Source organism: Salmo salar, chromosome ssa22 (genome assembly GCF_905237065.1).
Source record: "Salmo salar chromosome ssa22, Ssal_v3.1, whole genome shotgun sequence".
Classification (NCBI taxonomy): Eukaryota; Metazoa; Chordata; class Actinopteri; order Salmoniformes; family Salmonidae; genus Salmo; species Salmo salar.
The window spans coordinates 51,341,347-51,362,363 of record NC_059463.1 but is presented as its reverse complement, the minus strand read 5'-3'; the positions used below and the strand labels follow the sequence as shown (position 1 = coordinate 51,362,363).

General features: G+C 41.7%; 2 protein-coding genes across 5 annotated transcripts in view; one reads left to right on the top strand and one right to left on the bottom strand.

The window, feature by feature from the left end:
• Positions 1-441: 441 nt before the first annotated feature.
• On the top strand, positions 442-19,981 carry ctsa (cathepsin A). The gene is made up of 15 exons (NM_001140182.1): positions 442-503; positions 720-880; positions 1,165-1,276; positions 2,012-2,062; positions 2,673-2,759; positions 3,145-3,300; positions 7,801-7,892; positions 8,094-8,178; positions 9,365-9,456; positions 14,954-15,032; positions 15,507-15,655; positions 16,167-16,242; positions 17,539-17,628; positions 17,880-17,981; positions 18,702-19,981. Exons 2-15 carry the CDS (start codon positions 720-722, stop codon positions 18,783-18,785), a joined length of 1,416 nt encoding a protein of 471 aa, NP_001133654.1. The 5' UTR covers positions 442-503; the 3' UTR covers positions 18,786-19,981.
• Positions 19,982-21,017, bottom strand: part of pltp (phospholipid transfer protein) — a 30,089-nt gene continuing 29,053 nt past the window's right edge. For all 4 annotated transcript variants that reach the window (XM_014168167.2, XM_014168166.2, XM_014168168.2 and 1 more), the window contains exon 16: positions 19,982-20,742. In XM_014168167.2, the coding sequence (XP_014023642.1) occupies positions 20,647-20,742 (96 nt within the window). In that variant the 3' untranslated portion in view covers positions 19,982-20,646. The remainder of the gene's footprint in view (positions 20,743-21,017) is intronic.

Sequence of the window (21,017 nt, the reverse complement as noted above, 5' to 3'; positions counted from 1 at the left end):
GTTTATCCCCTAAGACAAGGTTCCCATCTCATCACTGGTACCTCACAGCACAGAAACATCAACTCATTCTATGGCATAAATCAATTGTCAGCTCCAGATACCCCCATCTCAAATGCCCCTCTCAGTTCACACAGACACAATAGAGTTATAAGAACCCTAGTCTGTTGCATAAAACAACCATTTGATGTAATAACAGTATTATAACATAATCTTGTAATTTCACCCACAACACCACACTGCTAACCTTATGCCTAACCCTAACTTGTTTTTCATGAATTTTTACACTTTAGCCAAATTTTGACTTTGTGGCTGTGGTAACTAGTGACAACCATGTGAGGCCAAACGTCTGCGCAATTTGAAGCGAGCTAATGCGTTGTCATGTGACCAGCTCATCACGAGCTCCAGCAGCAAAAGTGAACACATGACTACTCCTTCCGTGATCTGTGAGTGCATAAGTATTGTGGCTGTTTTGTAGCTACTTACGGCCTAATTCGACGAAAAAGGTAAGTGCCAGTGTTGGTTCATCTCGCTCATTAATAATGCAGTGTACTCAAATACCAGTTTACCCTTGGTTACTTAAATCTTGGCTAGCCTGTTGCAATCACTGTTGACATATTTTCGGACTTTAACCAGCTAACGTTAGATTGTTTTTCAAGTCTAGACGTGTCATAACTTGTTACTAGTAAACTGATTAAAATGTCAGTTAATTTTACTCCCAGATGTTTTATTTGGTGTTGTCCCTGCTGTTCGGAGCCTTGGGGACTCTCGGCGCACCTGAAGCAGATGAAATAAAGTTTCTCCCTGGGCTTCAAAAGCAGCCTAACTTCAAACAGTATTCAGGATACTTCAATGTGGCCGATAACAAACACCTTCACTACTGGTGAGTGGGTAGCCTTCTCTTTTTAGCCATTATAATGGCTTAGTAGTGTCCTACTAACTATTTACATATGTATTTCAAACCTAAAGGGAGCATTTTGTGTAGGGCACATGACTTTAACAATGAGGAAGTGTCTTGGTTTGTATGAGGAAATATCCATACCACGTACACAGCTTAATTTGACACTCATCCAGTTTTGTATTTGAACAGTTCCTCAAGTTATGTCTACAGAATTCATGTGGGACTATGTCCTACACCGCTTCCATTCATGTGAACGTGTCATGCAGGTTTGTGGAGTCTCAGAAGGATCCAGCTGCCAGCCCAGTGGTTCTGTGGCTGAATGGTGGCCCTGGCTGCAGCTCCCTTGACGGTCTGCTCACAGAACATGGGCCTTTCTTGGTAAGGAGAACCCCAAAAAACTATCTAGCTGTCTCTTACACTTTAGATTATCAGTGATTTATTGTTGTCTCTCTTTTTGCCCTTTGCTTTTGTCTCTGCCCAATGTTTACCATGCTTTGTTGCTGCAATACGTTGTTTTAGGTCTCTTGTCGTGATGTGCTTTTGTCCTACGTTTAGAATTAATCCCAGCTCTGTCCCTGCTGGAGGCCTTTTGTTAGGCTGTCGATGTAAATAAGCATTTGTTCTTAACTGACTTGCCTAGTTAAATAAAACTAACAGTCTCAGTTTAGACTTCTGGGTTATTTGTTCAGCTGTGACTTAGTTCTGGGTCCATACCTGTTCAAAATCGAGGCTTGTGAGAAGTCTTCCCTCTCAATAGGATACCCTCAGCCAAAGTACCACCAACCCTTCCGCTAACTTCACCACACATGCCAAAGCAGTTTCAGTTTAAGCACGGCCTTTTCCACATCTTTATGTCCAAATAATCAGTGACAACCCAAACACTGCAACTACTGCTTGTTATCCTATGCATTCGATCTCGTCGTGACAGAATCTTTGGTTTATGCACATTATCTGTCTATGAGAGATTAGATGCTGCTAGTGTAAATGATCAGAGGGCAATCTTAAACTGAAATTAACATTGTCTTCCATTTGCATTGTTTTGGATCAGTTTTGTCTTGTTGCCATGCCAGTGGTTCTGTAATGTTTGAACACAGTCTAATGTTCTCATTTCAGATTCAGAACGATGGCATGTCACTGGAGTACAACCCCTATTCCTGGAACATGGTTTGTCTCTTTCCTCTAGCATATCTTCCCTACCCTGGTCCCAGATCTGTTTGTGCTCTTGCCAACTACATTGCTGTAGTTGTCAAGCCGTTGTTTGATGGCACAGACTGGCACTAACACTAGAAAGATATCTTAGTACCAGTCAAAAGTTTGGACACCTACTCATTCAAGGGTTTTTCTTTATATTATTTTTCATGTTGTAGAATAATAGTGAAGACAGGTGTTCAACAAAACTAGATGTATATATTTTTTTTTCTCCAAAGTAGCCACCCTTGACAGCTTTGCACACTCTTGGTTTTCTCTCAACCAGCTTCACCTGGAAAACTTTTCCAACACCCTTGAAGGAGTTCTCTCAAATTCTGAGCACTTGTTGGCTGCTTTTCCTTCACTCTACAGTCCAACTAATCCCAAACCATCAATTGTTGAACACCTTTATTTCATTTTTTGTTTTTGGCTCCTAGGTTATTTCATAGTTTTGCTGTCTTTTCAACAATGTAGAAAATAGTAAAAATCAACTCTTGTATGAGTAAGTGTCTTATTAACCATTCCAGTGGGTGTCAGTGCTCCATTTATACACATTGAAGAATTATAGCAGCTGTGGTGTTTTTAGATTGCCAACGTGCTGTACCTGGAGTCCCCAGCAGGTGTTGGATTTTCTTACTCAGATGATAGCCACTACACCACCAATGACACTGAGGTGAGTTATCAATATGCGCGTTACCTGAAGAACCACTGTTTAACAAGTTACGTGACATGTTGAGGAACCCAGGACCTGATTGACTTGTGAATTCATTGGGATTGCTCGTAGCCACTGATTTTTAAGTAACCTAATGTAAAGCCATTTATCAGATGCTTTTATCCAATGTGACTTACAAAACGTGTATGGCGTCACTGTTGTATTGGTGGCTCTAACTGGAATTTAACCCACGACCCTTTACCAACTGGGCCTCAAAGGACCACCCATCAAGACTGACGCATAAAGCCAAATGTTTACACATGCATTATGAATATCCGATTTGCTATGAGTGGAGTCACTGCTGGGACTGTACATAAGCTCATGGAGTTCTATATTGTTTCTCTAGGTGTCCATGAATAACTACCTGGCCTTGAAAGAGTTCTTCAAAGCCTTCCCAGAGTACATCAAGAATGAGTTCTTCCTGACGGGGGAGAGCTACGGAGGCATCTACATCCCCACCCTGGCAGAGAGAGTGATGGAGGACGCCAGCATGAACCTGCAGGTGAGAAAGATGGCCTGCAATCCCAAATGCCACCCTATCCCATGATCAAAAGTAGTGCACTCAATGGGGACTGGGATGCATCTGTAGGACTTCTTCCCTTCAGTAACTCTCGTCCCCTGCCAAATCAGAATAAATTGAATGAGTAAAATAAGTAGTTGTTGGCCTATTTGCGTGCTAGGTTGAGCTGGCTTCACTGTAATGCCTGTCAATCAGCCCCTCCTGATCTAGGAGGTTGAGTTACCATGGGTAGAAGGGAGAGATCAAGTTGTATGTTTGGCAACGTCTACTAGCCATACACGCTCCCCCATTGACCGTTGTCGCATTGCAGGGGTTTTCCTCAACACTGGTCTTTGAGGACATGCTTTCTGCTTGTTTAGCCTAATGCGCACCGCTGTGTTTAAAATTGTTTGTCATTGTAATAGCACTAGTTGTGGTACATTTTCACCTACTAAATCTTAAGTAAGAATGTATGTATAATGTTTTTCCTCCAGGCTAATGTAGGTAATTTCATAGATTTATTTTCAGGAGGTCTCCTAATCATGCTGTCTGTTCATAACCACATTCATGTAAAGCTTAGAGGATCATTTCAAATACTGTTGCAGTTTAATGGCTACAGGTTCATCTGGCTCATGATGGGAAGTTGCTATAGACCACCAAGTGTTAAGTCTATCGGTTTATCACACATTATCCAAAGGTTTATTTTCTGGGTAATTTCAATATTGACTGCCTTTCATCAAGCTGCCCACTCAAGAAAAAGCTTCAAACTGTAACCAGTGCCTCCAACCTGGTTCAGGTTCAGTCAACCTACCAGGGTAGTTACAAACAGCACAGGAATTAAATGTTGTATTGATCACATCTTTAGCTTTAAAGCAGTGTCCATAGGATGTAGTGATCACAATATAATAGCCATAAACCAAAGTTCCAAAGGCTGGGCCTAATATAGTGTAGAAGAGAACATATGTTTTCTAGTGACTCTTATGTTGTAAAGAATATTTGCTGGCTTGTAATGAGGAGCAACCAGATGTGCACTTAACACATTTATGGAATTGCTTATTCCAGTTACTAATAAGCATACATCTATTTTAGAAAGTGACTTTAAAAACAGTTCAATCCCTGTGGATTGAGGAATTAGAAAATTGTATGGTTGCGGGATGAGGTGAAAGTTATGTCAATGAAGTGGCTGTACAACTGATTGGCAAATAGATCATGTGACTAAACTGAAAAAAATAAGTAATTATACGAAACTAAGAAATCATAGTAAAAAGCATTGGCGCTCCTTGAATGAAGCTTTGGCTCATTAATCACAACCCACGGTTTTCATTGGCGAAATGAGCAAATTTCGACATGCCAGCGACAAGCCAACACTACATCAAGTATATTGCATTCAGACCCCTTTTCCCACATTTTGCTACATTATAGTTTTTCTAAAATTGATTGAAATGTTTTCTTTAATCTACACACAATACCCTGTAATACCAAGCAAAAACAGGAAGAAATGTTTAGCAATGTTAGTGTGTAATGTCTACTCTAAGCTTTGTACAAAGTCAAATACACTGAATTTCAAGCAGTCAGTAATCTAATGAATTCAGGGCTTGTTAAGTTATACCTAGGCTAAATATAAGACCTGCTAATTTAATTATGACTTTCTTGCATTAATCACTGATCTGGCTTTCAAGTCTATGAAAATGCCCTTTATGTTACAAATGTAACTAGAAGCATGCATAATGCTCTTTAACCTATTGTAGCGGGCATTAGGCTATAGAAAACTAACAGGTCTCATAAACAAGCCCAAGTGCTAGTGGTAAGCCAACTAATCTTTTATATTTCAAGTTCAGCTAACTTGGATATATTTGCTAGCTTGGATTATATTTGCTAGCTTGGATTATATTTGCTAGCTGACAAAGTTCAACAGTTGAATTGTTTTTCAGCTTATTTAGAACCTGACAGACGGCTATGAAAAGCTCAAAGTTTATTCACCCAACAATTCAAACGGCTGAATTAACATTTTGCCACCAGCCCGTGTGTGTATACACACCCTACTTTAGGTGTAGTCTCCTCCTTCCCTCTAAACATTACATCTTTATTGCTAGGCAGGAAATGTAGTGATGTGTGTAATAAACTGTTCCTTCTCCCTTAATGTGACCTGATCTCAGTCCCCATTCCTCACTAATCCACAGCTCTCAACCTTATCAGTGACTGCAACCATGTGATTGCCTTTCCCTTACTCAGTGACATTCCTGGCTCATATCCATCCTTAATTGACCCCACCGTATATGTTCCTCCTACATATAACATTAACTTCTGGGGTGTATTACAATTTAACAATGAAACCAGACTGGCCCTTCACCTTTCCATAGGATACCTGATGTCTAACATGTTATGACGGAACGTAAACGTTCTGCAATCCCCTCTATCCCACAGTGACATGAATAAGGATATATTAGTTTAGAAGTCAGAACCCATCAGGAACACCTGTCTGTCTCCAACTGTTTGAAAAGCATCTTAGCCTTTCCATATGACCGATTCTGTTGGACCAAGTTAACAGCTTGTCAGAGATGATCTCACAACTTTGTTGGCGTGAGTGGCAGGGGGATGGGCTTGGTGTGTAAACCTTAGAGGCAAAGTGAGTTTCCCTCTCTAAAATCCGTCCAAAATAAAGCCAATGGGTTGATTTTTGAACCCAAGATTGTCACCTGCCTAACTAGATGTCGATCGATTATGATTTTTCAACGCCGATACCGATTAATCGGCTTTTTGTTAATATTTTATTTATTTGTAATAATGGCAATTACAACAATACTGAATGAACACTTATTGTTAACTTAATAATACATAAATCAATTTAGCCTCAAATAAATAATGAAACATGCTTAAATAATGCCAAAAAACAAAGTGTTGAAGAAGGTAACAGTGCAATATGTGCCATGTAAGAAAGCTAACGTTTAAGTGCCTTGCTCAGAACATGGGAACATATGAAAGCTGGTGGTTCCTTTTAACATGAGTCTTCAATATTCCCAGGTAAGAAGTTTTAGGTTGTAGTTATTATAGGACTATTTCTCTCTATACGATTTGTATTTCATATACCTTTGACTATTGGATGTTCTTATAGGCACTTTAGTATTGCTAGTGTAACAGTATAGCTTCCGTCCCTCTCCTCGCTTCTACCTGGGCTCGAACCAGGAACACATTGACAACAGCCACCCTCGAAGCAGCATTACCCATGCAGAGCAAGGGGAACAACTACTCAGTCTCAGAGCGAGTGACGTTTGAAACGCTATTAGCGCCCACCCGCAACTAGCTAGCCATTTCACATCGGTTACACCAGCATAATCTTGAGTTGGTAGGCTTGAAGTCATAAACAGCGCAATGCATTGCGAAGAGCTGCTGGCAAAAAGCATGAAAGTGCTGTTTGAATGAATGCTTACGAGCCTGCTGGGTCAGACTGCTCTATCAAATCATTGACTTAATTATAACATGAAATACGAGCCTTAGGTCATTAATATGGTCGAATCCAGAAACTAGCATCTCGAAAACAAAACGCTTTTTTTCTTTCAGTGTAATACAGAACCGTTCCGTATTTTATCTAACGGGTTGCATCCCTAAGTCTAAATATTCCTGTTACATTGCACAACCTTCAATGGTATGTCATAATAAAGTAAAATTCTGGCAAATTAGTTCGCAATGAATGCAAGAGCAGTGACACAATTTCATGTTAGCAGGCAATAGTAACTAAATATGCAGGTTTAAAAATATATACTTGTGTTGATGATTATGGTTTGGTACATTGGTGCAACGACAGTGCTTTTTTTCGCAAATGCGCTTGTTAAATCACCCGTTTGTCGAAGTAGGCTGTGATTCGATGAGAAATTAACAGGCACCGCATCGACTATATGCAACGCAGGACACGTTAGATAAACTAGTATCATCAACCATGTGTAGTTAACTAGTGATTATGTTAAGATTGATCGTTTTTTTATAAGTTTAATGCTAGCAACTTACCTTGGCTTCTTGCTGCCCTCGCGTAACAGGTAGTCAGCCTGCCATGCAGGCTCCTCGTGGAGTGCAATGTAAGGCAGGTGGTTAGTGTTGGACTAGTAACCAGAAGGTTGCAAAACCTAACCCTACTCCCTCCTGAACAAGGCAGTTAACCCCTGTTCCTAGGCCATCATTGAAAATAAGAATATGTTCTTAATCTGACTTGCCTAGTTAAAGGTGTAAAAAAAAAATAATCGGCAAATCAGTGGCCAAAAATACCGATTGTTATGAACTTCAAATCGGCCCTAATTAATCAGTCGACCTCTAGTGAAGAGGCACTCATACGCACAAGCGCTAGCACACACTCCCTACATGTAAATGGTAATATTGTTGTATGGGGTTATTATACATTTTGTATTATAGTGGTCTAAGTGCCTTAATGTGTTTGGACCCCAGGTAGAGTAGCTGCTTCCTTGGAAGGAACTAATGGTGATCCCTAATACAGATGTTTTTTTTTTCTCCCAGGGTATTGCAGTTGGCAATGGGATGTCAAGTTATGAGATGAACGACAACTCTCTCGTCTACTTTGCTTATTACCATGGACTCCTTGGGACAAGGTACTGTTATTGCGTTTTCTTAATGGCATATCCTGGTCTCAGATCTGTTTGTGCCCTTGACACTTACATTTTTTGTCAAAGCTAAGCATGCTGGGTGTGATGGCACCAACAGACTAGCACTTAGTCAGGCTCGTTGTTTAAGTGAAGCCTACATGCACAGAATGAATGCACACTGGTAACGTGGTGCTGTCTTCCTGGCAGGTTGTGGGGTGACTTGCAGGCCTATTGCTGCGACGGTGGAAAATGTGATTTCTACAACAATCAGAACCCCAACTGCTCCAGCAATGTGAGTCCATTTACTATGATTCTCCATTTTTAATACGTCTTGGATTTATTGACAACAGTCTTCGGTCACATTGATTCTCAATGGAAACAAGGCACTAAATTATTAAGTTGATGTATATTCAGTAGTTCCAATGAATAGTTTGTGTAAAATTCTGAAGACTATGAAATTACACTTATGGAATCATGTAGTAACAAAGTGTTTTTAAACAAATCAAAATATATTTGAGATTCTTCAAAGTAGCCACCCTTGACTGTTTTGCGTTCTCTAAATACTTTTTTAAAAGTATTATATTAAGTTAAAATGACTGTTCGTTGTTCATTCAGTATTCTTGTCATTATTACAGGTGTGTGTTATATATTTAATCGGTATTGCCATTGAAAAGCCATAATCGGTCGACCTCTAAAAAAACCACCACTAAAGGACACCAGTAAGACTTGCTTGGGCCAAGAAACATGACTAATGGACACTAGACCTGTGGAAATCTGTCCTTAGGTCGGGTGAGTCAATTAGATTTTTGGTTCCAACCGCAGTGTCTTTGTGAGGCGCAGAGTAGGGGAACGGATCTTCACATGTGTGGTTCACACCATGAAGCGTGGGGGTGCTTTGCTGATGAGTCCGATTTTATTTAATTCAATGCACGCTTAACCAACATGGTTACCACAGCTTTCTGTAGTGGTACACCATCCCATCTGGCTTGCGTTTAGTGGGACGATCGTTCGTTTATTTTCAACAGGACAATGACCCAAACGCCTCCAGGCTGTGTAAGAGCTATTTGACCAAGGAGAGTGCGGGTGCTGCATCAGATGACCTGGCCTCCACAATCCCCTGACCTCAACCCAATTGAGATAGTTTTGGGTGAGTTGGACTGCAGAATGAAGGAAAAGCAGCAAGTGTTCAGTGTATGTGGGAACTCCTTCAAGACTGTTGGAGAAGCATTCCTCATGAAGCTGGTTGCAAGAGTGCAAAGCTGTCATCAAGGCAAAGGGTGGCTACTTTGAAGAATCTACAATCTAAAATATGTTTTGCTTTAGTATCCAAAAAGTGTTATGTGATTCCATAAGGGTTCATAGTTTTGATGTCTTCACTATTAATCTACAATGTAGAAAATAGTAAAAATAAAGAAACCCTTGAGTAGGTGTCCAAAGTTCTCTGGTACATATATTAATTTTATCTTTATAACACCTAGCTTAATGAGGTGCAGCATGTTGTCTACAATTCTGGACTGAACATCTACAACCTGTATGCCCCCTGTCCTGGAGGAGTTGGCAAGAGAGTCAGGTAAGACCAGTTACTTGACAGATTTCACTGTCTTCACACAAACAGCATAACTGCTTCTACATGAAAAGGCACTAAAGAAGAGTTCGAAGTTGGGGTCAATTAAATTCGGGAAGCAAACATTTGAAATTTGAGTTATTTTGGAATTAGATGTTCTGTTTACTTCCTGGATTGGACTGTACACCCTACCCTGCTTAATACACAAGCTATGGTAATTAAACTGAAAATCTCAGACCTGAGGGATATCCTACAATTTTAGGTAATGTACTCTGTTTTCTAAAGCTAGCCAGCTTCAGTTAGCTTCACATTCCAGCTCGGGCTTCAGCCATACTACTACGGTGGTTATTAGTCTTCCGTCTGCTGCTAACTCTAGCAGGCGCGTACATGTCATGCATGCTAGTCGAACGCCCAACACTTAATTGGGACCATGTGAAACTCCCATAAATTGATAAGTCAGTGCCGCATTGTAATTTGTGCTGAAATCAAAACGGAACACCAACTTGCAAATTCAGCAGGCTCTGGTGTGAAATGGGTTCTTAGACGTGCTGGCTTTATTTTATCGTCAGTGTATTGCTTATCAATTCACACGCAATACATGGCGATATTTATTTACTGTGCGTGAAATGCATTGTCATTTTAACCTGTATTTAATCAGTCATCTTCATATGAAGTGGCTTCTGAAGCCATCTTTACGAGTGACTGTTGTGATTTCATTGGTTGCAGCTCACACTTCATTCAGGATAGTTGGTCTGCCCGGCAACAGGTTCATTCTGAAGGTTTCGTTGCCATAGAAATATACCTGTTAGAAAGGTGAACCACTTGGTACCGGTTGAATTCCAGGTTGACCAAAGTTGCCTTTAACTCTTACCATGTCTGTAAATGTCCCTTTTTCAGGATCCTGTCTTTCAAAGATGATTCATAAAATCCAAAACTTCACCGATCTTCATTGTAAAGGGTTTAAACACGTTTCCCATGCTTGTTCAATGAACAATTAATGAACATGCACCTGTGGAACGGTCGTTACACTAACAGCTTACAGACAGTAGGCAATTAAGATCAGTTATGAAAACCTAGGACACAAAAGGCCTTTCTACTGACTCTGGAAAAACACCAGAAGAAGGATGCCTAGGGTCCCTGCTCATCTGCGTGAACATGCCTTAGGCATGCTGCAAGGGGGCATGAGGACTGCAGATGTGGCCAGGGGAATAGGTTGCAATGAGATGCCGAAGACGGTGCTACAGGATGGACAGCTGATCATCCTCGCAGTGGCAGACCACGTGTAACAACACCTGCACAGAATCGGTACATCCGAACATCACACCTGCGGTACAGGATGGCAACCGCCCGAGTTACACCAGGAACGCACAATCCCTCCATCAGTGCTCAGGCTGTCAGCAATAGGCTGAGAGGTAGGACTGAGGGCTTGTAGTCCTGTTGTAAGGCAGGTCCTCACCAGACATCACCGGCAACAACGTGGCCTATGGGCACAAACCCACCGTTGCTGGACCAGACAGGACTGGAAAGAAGTGCTCTTCACTGACCAGTCATGGTTTTGTCTCACCGGGGGGATGGTCAGGTTCGTGTTTATTGTCAGTGGAATAAGCGTTACGCCGAGGCCTGTACTGTGGAGTGGGATCGATGTGGAGGGTCTCATGGTCTGGGGTGGTGTGTCACTATCATCGGACTGAGCTTGTTGTCATTGCAGGCAATTTCAACGCTGAGTTACAGGGAAGACGACATCTTCCCTCATGTGGTACCCTTCCTGCAGTCTCATCCTGACATGACCCTCTAGCATGACAATGCCACCAGCCATACTGCTCGTTCTGTGTGATTTCCTGCAAGACAGGAATGTCAGTGTTCTGCCTTGGCCAGCAACGAGCCCGGATCTCAATCCCATTGTTGGATCCCAGCCCCCCCCCAGAAATGCCCGGGAACTCGCAGGTGTCTTGGTGGAAAAGTAGGTTAACATCTCACGGCAAGAACTGGCACATCTGGTGCAGTCCATGAGGAGATGCACTGCTGTACTTAAAGCAGCTGGTGGCCACACCAGATACTGACTGATTTTGACCCCCCCCCCCCTTCAGGGACACATTCATTCACTTCTGTTAGTCCCACGTCTGTGGAACTTGTTCAATTTCTTTGATCTTATGTTCACACAAATATTTACATGTTAAGTTTGCTGAAAATAAACACAGTTGACAGTGGGGACGTTTCTTTTGTTTTGCAGAGTTAGGTATAGGGCTCTGCATACAGTAGGTCCTAACTCCTTTTCACTTTTTTTTTGGTCACATACACATGGTTAGCAGATGTTAATGCGAGTGTAGTGGCATGCTTGTGCTTCTAGTTCCAACCATGCAGCAATATCTAGAAAGTATTCTAACTATTTCACCACAACTACCTTGTACATATAAATACACTGCTCAAAAAAATAAAGGGAACACTAAAATAACACATCCTAGATCTGAATGAAATCTTTTTAAATACTTTTTTCTTTACATAGTTGAATGTGCTGACAACAAAATCACACAAAAATAATCAATGGAAATCCAATTTATCAACCCATGGAGGTCTGGATTTGGAGTTACACTAGAAATTAAAGTGGAAAACCACACTACAGGCTGATCCAACTTTGATGTAATGTCCTTAAAACAAGTCAAAATGAGGCTCAGTAGTGTGTGTGGCCTCCACGTGCCTGTATGACCTCCCTACAACGCCTGGGCATGCTCCTGATGAGGTGGCGGATGGTCTCCTGAGGGATCTCCTCCCAGACCTGGACTAAAGCATCCGCCAACTCCTGGACAGTCTGTGGTGCAACGTGGCGTTGGTGGATGGAGCGAGACATGATGTCCCAGATGTGCTCAATTGGATTCAGGTCTGGGGAATGGGCAGGCCAGTCCATAGCATCAATGCCTTCCTCTTGCAGGAACTGCTGACACACTCCAGCCACATGAGGTCTAGCATTGTCTTGCATTAGGAGGAACCCAGGGCCAACCGCACCAGCATATGGTCTCACAAAGGGTCTGAGGATCTCATCTCGGTACCTAATGGCAGTCTGGCGAGCACATGGAGGGCTATGCGGCCCCTCAAAGAAATGCCACACCATGACTGACCCACTGCCAAACCGGTCATGCTGGAGGATGTTGCAGGCAGCAGAATGTTCTCCACGGTGTCTCCAGACTCTGTCACGTCTGTCATGTGCTCAGTGTGAACCTGCTTTCATCTGTGAAGAGCACAGGGCGCCAGTGGCGAATTTGCCAATCTTGGTGTTCTCTGGCAAATGCCAAACATCCTGCACAGTGTTGGGCTGTAAGCACAACCACTTGTGGACGTCGTGCCCTCATACCACCCTCATGGTGTCTGTTTCTGACCGTTTGAGCATGCACATTTGTGGCCTGCTGGAGGTCATTTTGCAGGGCTCTGGCAGTGCGCCTCCTTGCATAAAAGGCGGCGGTAGCGGTCCTGCTGCTGGGTTGTTGCCCTCCTACGGCCTCCTCCACGTCTCCTGATGTACTGGCCTGTCTCCTGGTAGCGCCTCCATGCCCTGGACACTACGCTGACAGACACAGCAAACCTTCTTGCCACAGCTTGCATTGATGTGCCATCCTGGATGAGCTGCACTACCTGAGCCACTTGTGTGGGTTGTAGACTCCGTCTCATGCTACCACTAGAGTGAAAGCACCGCCAGCATTCAAAAGGGACCAAAACATCAGCCAGGAAGCATAGGAACTGAGAAGTGGTCTGTGGTCCCCACCTGCAGAACCACTCCTTTATTGGGGGTGTCTTGCTAATTGCCTATAATTTCCACCTGTTGTCTATTCCATTTGCACAGCAGCATGTGAAATTTGTCAATCAGTGTTGCTTCCTAAGTGGACAGTTTGATTTCACAAGTGTGATTGACTTGGAGTTACATTGTGTTGTTTAAGTGTTCCCTTTATTTTTTTGAGCAGTGTATATGGATGAGCGATGGCATCGGCAAGATGCAGTAGATGGTATAGAGTACAGTATATACATATGAGATGAGTAATGTAGGGTATGTAAATATTAGTGGCATTGTTTAAAGTGGCTAGTGATAAAATGGATGTAATAAATGTTTTTAAATTAATTGGCTAGATATTTGAGTCAGTATGTTGGCAGCAGCCACTCAATGTTAGTGATGTCTGATGGCCTTGAGAAAGAAGCTGTTTTTCAGTCTCTCGGTCCTCGCTTTGCTGCACCTGTTCTGACCGCACCTTCTGTATGATAGCGGGGTGAACAGGCAGTGACTCGGGTAGTTGTCCTTGCTCTTTTTGGCCTTCCTGTGACTTAGGGTGGTGTAGGTGTCCTGGAGGGCAGGTAGTTTTTCCCCCACATATGTAGTTGTCTTGGCTATCATTAATGTTATGATGGTTTTATCAAATCGCCTAACTGTTTAATTATTATGATTTAAATTAATCCTGTAACAATTAACTCATTAGCAGTCTTGGGGCACCACAAGTTTAAGTTACCATTTTCTGAATTAACTCTTAAATGTAAAGTCTTTTAGTCATCAATTAATTGTTACATTTGACCTGTCTCATTCCAAATGTCGTTAAATCCTTGCTTATCTACACAAACCCTAGCGTAAATTATGAATCAGCGATATGCGAATTGGCCAATAAATAAATAATCGCACAGAATGGCTTATACATTGATTACTACAAAATGCAATGCAAATTCCCTTGTGGACTAAACCCTATGATGACTTGGTAGACAATTGAAAGGGGTGGGGACAGAGGGCGGGTAAGACAGAATGGACGAATTACATACAGTTGAGAACTAGGCTCATGGAAATGCTTATACTTTGCACATGAACAGCCGCTCATTCGAAAGAAAGGGTGTTCACTCCTTTTGTAATGTCTGTGCTCACGTGGGCGTGGCCACTGACTTAATTTTTCAAATGGAAAACCATTTCTCTCATTTAGAAGGCCAACATTACATCTGAGTTTCATATTTAATCATGTTCCCCAACGTTTGGATGTGAATCTGATCACCTGGAAATAAACACATTCAGAGTTCTCCTGTCCTTAGTTGCTCCACAAATTAGTAATGAATTTAATATCATTGTTTTAAGTACCCACTGACCCTTCCAACTGTTTGGAATACAGAAATATTGTTTTATTCAACCTTTGGATGTTACCATGATGCAACGTCGCTCTGTGGGATTTAACAAAGGGATTTAACTTCCATTTCTGAGAATGGGCGAGTTTCCCTGCAGGTATTTACGACTGTCATAAAACGGGCAGCTTCACCCCTCACCCCCTCTGTGGGAGAGGGCGCTGTTGAGCGGACCCACTGTAACCTGATCCTTCAGATCTGAACCCGAGTCATGACATAGGACCTCCTGTAAGCAGAGCCCTATAGTAAATTCTCTCACCACGTATATGGCTCTGCATAGATTAAGCTAGTAGGTGTCCCTCTTCTACTCCAGATGTGTTAATGTCCTCTTGCTTTCTTCTCTGACGTGTTGATGTTCTCTGTGCAGCATTGACAATGGGCACCTGGTGATTCGAGATCTGGGTAACAGTTTCATTAACCATGAATGGACTCAACTCTGGAACCAGGTACATGAATTTACTGTAAAGGAATACTTTGGGCTGAGTTTTCAAATGTGCCTTTTCGAATCTTTGGATGTTCACAATCTAGCTGATTTGTTATAATTATGTATTAGCTGTACACAATGGTAATTTTTAGTTTATGGTATTTTACCAGTCTCTTTAGTTAGAATTTCTCATCAGTAAGGTTGGGTGTATATACTCCATCAAGCGGTCTCTGTAGCAGAACATAAAGAGCAAGCATAGATTCAACATACATGTACCAAAATGTCCATAAGGAGCCCATCTGTTCGATGCATGATTACATCATAGTATGTCTAGTGCAGGGTTGATCAAGGGCAGAGAATATATTCTGACTGCAAATCAAGTCTTTCATTATGAATTTTAAATTCTAATCCTTCTGACTTCAATTCAAGTTGACCCCAACCCTGGTGTAGGAGACTGTATATCTGACCTTAGTTGCGTACCTCTCTGATCTCGTAGAAGCTGAAGGGTGTGGCGTCTCTGTACAAGCTTGTGAGGCTGGACCCTCCCTGCACCAATTCTACCCCGTCTACCTTGTACCTCAACAACCCCTACGTCAAAACAGCCCTCCACATCTCCCCCTCTGCTCTACCCTGGGTGATATGCAGGTAAGTGATGACGTTATGTTGGATACAAGGATGAGGAGACTTGACTCAGGGCTATCTAATGTTCAGAGGGTAGGTAATATGGGCAAGATACAGGTCCTACATCCAGGTCTTGACACTGAGGCCTTTAACCCTTTACAGGACAAGGTGTTGTGGGTGGGTTTATACTCTAGATTACCTAGGAGAATGTATTTTATTTTGATACAATACCAATTTCTGTAATACTGAGTGGGGCAGCGCTGCACACTGTTGGTTACTCATTCACCCAAGTTGTTGGAACCTGTCATTTTGGGTCGGCACGATAGTGTGAAAAGGGTTTCACTGAGTGACTGGGGCCAATAAAAGGTGATTGGTTCGCAGAGCAACAAACTTCCGTTGGGTTAAATTGTTTAATTTATAACAGTGCCGTTTTGTGGTTCAGACTTGACCTGTTTTCCCCCATCACTGCATCAATATAAATGACTGTAGGTTTAGGTCTTGCGCTCACTGGACTATGTGTTCTCTGCTGTTACAGTGCTGAGGTGAATCTGAACTACAACCGCCTGTACATGGACGTGAGGAAGCAGTACCTGAAGCTGTTGGGAGCTCTGGTGAGCTTGTTACACTATTTTCTTCCATATACTGTGTTTGAGCTTGCCTGGAACAATGGCGCCAATATGATTGTTCTAAAAGTGCAAACCCTGCACCATATATGGCACTCCAGGCAGGCTTCATCACTTAAGGTGTGTGTGTACATGCAGCCAGTCAAAAGTTTGGACACCTACTTATTCAAAAAAAATTTTTTAGAATAGCAGTGAAGACATCAACTATTGCCACTCCTAGGGAGAGTAGCAACAGTGCTGAACTTTCTCCATTTATAGCTGTCTTACCGTGAACTGAAGAATATCAAAGCTTTTAAAGATACTTTTGTAACCCTTTCCAGCTTTATGCAAGTCAACAATTCTTATTCGTAGGTCTTCTGAGATCTTTTGTTGGAGGCATGGTTCACATCAGGCAATGCTTCTTGTGAATAGCACATTTTATAAGTTATAGGGCAGCTCTAACCAACATCTCCAATCTATTGATGTGTTTTCTTTGCAGCAATTTGACCATGAAGGCCTGATTCACGCAGTCTCCTGTCAGCAGTTGATGTTGAGATGTCTGTTACTTGAACTACGTGAGGCATTTATTTGGGCTGCAATCTGAGGCTGGTAACTCTAATGAACTTATCCTCTGCAGCAGAGTTAACTTGGTGTTCCTTTCCTGTGGCGGTCTTCATGAGAGCCAGTTTCATCATAGCGCTTGATGGTTTTTGCGACTGCACTTGAAGATGCTTTCAAAGTCCTTAATCTTCCATATTGACTGACCTTCATGTCTTAAAGAAATGGACTGCATTTCTGTTTGCTTATTTCAGCTGTTCTTGCCATAATATGGACTTGGTCTTTTACCAAATAGGGTTACCTTCTGCATACTACCTCTACCTTGTCACAACACAACGGATTGGCTCAAACGCATTAAGAAGGAAAGAAATTCCACAAATTCACTTTAACAAGGCACCCATATTAATTAAATGCATACCAGGTGACTACATTTTTGGTCATTTAGCAGACGCTCTTATCCAGAGCGACTTACAGTAGTGAATTCATACATTTCATGCATTTTTTTTCCTACCTCATGAAGTTTGTTGAGATGATGCCAAAGCTGTCAAGACAAAGGGTGGCTACTTTGAAGAATCTCAAATAACATTTTTATTCAATTTGCTTACTACATGATTCCCTATTATACAATATAAAAATCCTGGACTGAGTAGGTGTCCACTTTTGACTGGTACTGTATGTGTCTGAACCCAGGTCTGACTGTAATTAGTGGTCTTGGCAGTAGTGCTATAAATGTTTTCTGTCTTGTAGAAGTACAGAGTGCTGGTGTACAACGGTGATGTAGACATGGCCTGCAACTTCCTTGGGGACGAGTGGTTCGTGGAGTCTCTCCAGCAGGAGGTAGGGTAACCTTTTTGCACGAAGTAAAGACACTACATGACCGGATAGAAAAACTGAACAGAAATGAGGCTGCTGGTGTCATGTCTGGTTCTATATGCACCATGGGAAGTTTCCCTTGAGTACAGCTCTAGAATCTGATTCCCCTCTCACAATCAATTTAGTGGGAAATGCTAAACTGATGCAAGATCAGCAACAACTTCCCCCTGTTCTATGCTGTGGCATGACCTTTGACCTCTGGCACATCTCCCCAGGTCCAGGTGAAGAGGAGGCCTTGGCTTTACTACACCGGCAAGAGCCAGCAGGTGGGCGGTTTCGTCAAGGAGTTCTCCAACTTGGCCTTCCTCACCGTCAAGGTAACGATTCAACCAAATAGAACATTTGAACCTGTGTTCCATCATTACCTGTGACTGTATGGATTTCTAGCTGCAAGGACTATCATTTAGAATAAATTCCATTAACATGCTATACACACACTAAACTCTACCCCCCCGCCCTCTCCACCAGTCTCTAGCCTGTTTGTGGATCTGTGGCAAACTAACTCCAGTAGGTAGAGCAATTGTAACCCCAAAAGAGTTTGTATTAGATCACTGAGCTGAATGCTAGGCAAGGCTTCAGATCTCAGGCAAGACAACAATTCACATAACAGTCTTGGTCACCAAACTGCTTCCTCCGGTCTCTTAGACCAAAGGAATAGGGGATTGTTGGAGGTTTTTGATGTTTCCGACCAGACAGAAGTCGGTTTTGCTGTCAGGTATACAGTACATTGTAGCCTGCATCCCAATCACTGCAGTGAAAAGCTTTTAACATTCCTCTCTGGGGAAGCAGGTACTGTGGTAAGACACCATTATCTTAACATGTAGCTTCAGAGAATGTCCAGATTTGTGTTCAGTCTTGTCTGCAAAAATACAGGAGTGCTTTAAACCAGGGTTGTGTTCATTAGACACCAAATGGATGAAAACAAACTGTGAGTTCTGGGTTTTTTCGAAACATTAAAGCGTTTTCCTTTGCGTTCCCTAGTGAACATGACCCAGTTTGACAGGAGAGTGCTAATCAACTTTCTCGTTTATCAACAGGGTTCAGGTCACATGGTCCCCACAGACAAGCCCATCGCTGCCTTCACCATGTTCTCTAACTTCATCAAGAAACAGCCCTACTGATCTGAACTAATCCTTTTGCCTGGTCCCAGATCGGTTTATGAATTTTGTCAACCATGGGATTTGGCTAGTTTTACAGCAGAAGCTGATCTGGGACCTGCTGTATAATTTGATTTGCACTAGTTTATGATGAAAAGCACTGGCTTGTACCAAAAGACCACTGACATAACCTCCAAGTGTTTTGTTAGCCTGGTCCCAGATCTGTTTATGCAGTTTTGTCAACCATGGGAGTTGGCTGGCTATACAGCAGAAGCTGATCTGAGACCAGGGCTAGTGTTTTGTATGGTGTCTGCCTCAGACATTTGATTCTGCTGAGATTGAATCCAGTCTATTTGTTAATTAGGATAAATTAAATCATTTAAATATTCACTCACATTGGCTTGAGCTGTTTGCACTGGGTATATATTTAGCATTCCATGGGACACAAGGCAATTGTGGGGTGACGCTTTAAGTGAAATTCACTTAGTCTCTCATTGCCATCAATGGGGGACTAAGTTGTTCTACCGACCTTTATTATAATGACAAAATGAAACCTTAGTCAAAATATTCTGCTCTATTGTGTTTTTTTAATTAGTCAATTATCCCATTAAAGATGCACCATGCAGAAACCACTTCCTGGTTACTAACATAATAGTTTTGTCTGACAAAGGTTGACAAAATGAGCAGGTAGTGTAGATCATTGTACCATGTAAACCGCTGTGAATTCTTTTCAATAACCAACTATTGTTTTGTATACAAGCTTCAAAGTAAGATGCAAAAATGGAACTTAAGACCAGGATGTATAGAAATGGTGCACATGGAACTGATCTATGCTTCTTAGACTTGCTTTTAAAGAGTGACAGATCTATAATGCACGTTTCTGTGAATTTGGTTGGGTCACCCAAAGTTCATATTGCAGCTTTAAGTGGAAGTTCAGCTATTAAATAGGATTTGCCCCTAAAATACCTGCCTAGGGAGTTTCTGTTCACTGTCAGGAATTCTTGTCTTTTGGAAGAAAACACCTAGATGTGCTCTAAGTCATTAAAATATAATAATCTGAAGTTGTTACTAGTGCCTCATCACAGAAATGAATACTGTAATCACTTTGATCAAAAGGGAACATGTCTATGCTTAGCTGTATTCACATTGTTTCTGCCATGGTTTTATAATAAAACTTGACCAATTTTGTATACTTGTGTATGATTTGGCAGTGACAAGAATGGTGTTTCATTATTTTATTAATTGTTGACTGACTTAACAGTGCTGTGCTGAATGTAAGGAGAGCATGTTGATCATTGAATACTCTGTAGTTATAAAGCCATAATTCCTTTGAACACTTCATTTCTTATACAGTATTTCCTACCAGCTAGCACTTCTGTGGCTAATGGTAAGGAAGGTAGTCTGGTTTGTAAAAACATCTGAAATTCTTTGAAGTTGAGTATTACACAGTAAAGCATTGTCCTTTTTAAAAGGAGAGTTCAGAGCTGCACTATTCCTATGAAATTACAAGAAGCATTGACATGACAAAGGTCAAACATTGTTTTGAGTAGTGCAGGCACATGACTTGGTAAGTCAACCAGATTTCTCTATACAGGCAACAGTATAAATATCTGTAAAGCACTTCAAAATGGCAAATGGATATAAAATATGTAAGTTGCGGTATTATGGTGATTGTTATAAATGAGCATTATTTTTTTCCAATTTCTCAAATTGGACAGGTAGCCTAGTGCCTTATCTTGGAGCCTTAAAATGTGGGATCTGCATAGTTTGTAGACTTTACACAAGTCTACATGTTGAACATGGGGAAGTGACATAGAAATGCAGGATTGGATAGAGTTATCTAAGAGATATATATCCTTGGTTATTTCAGTTGGAGAAACCTCTTTTAGATGGCATTCTCGGGATCAGCCTGGATTTTCCTCTCGATCATCTCCCTCAGGCCCTTGCTGAAATGTAGGTTTGCCCCGATGATGAGGTAACCCTGAAAGGTCAAGGGTGGGAAAGCTGATTGACTGCTGTACATCAACAGTGCCATGTTCAGAAGCCAAACATTGTGTGGAACATTCCGGATGTGAAATAATGAGAGCCAAAGTATGACTTTATTCTACACAATGTAGTTTATATCTTAACGCTCCATGATGTTGGGATTGGCTGAGATGATGTAGGTGGCTACGGTTGTCAAATTATGACAATTTCCACTTTCAGAAAATATATTGAACTAGCAACAATTTGATAAGTATATTGAATGTGTTCTTC

Coding starts and splice junctions, on each gene's coding strand:
- ctsa (NM_001140182.1), top strand. CDS start 720: ATGTTTTATTTGGTGTTGTCCCTGCTGTTCGGAGCCTTGGGGACTCTC. Junction 9,457..14,953: donor GGAGTTGGCAAGAGAGTCAG/GTAAGACCAGTT, acceptor TTCTCTGTGCAG/CATTGACAATGGGCACCTGG. Junction 15,033..15,506: donor GGACTCAACTCTGGAACCAG/GTACATGAATTT, acceptor CTGATCTCGTAG/AAGCTGAAGGGTGTGGCGTC.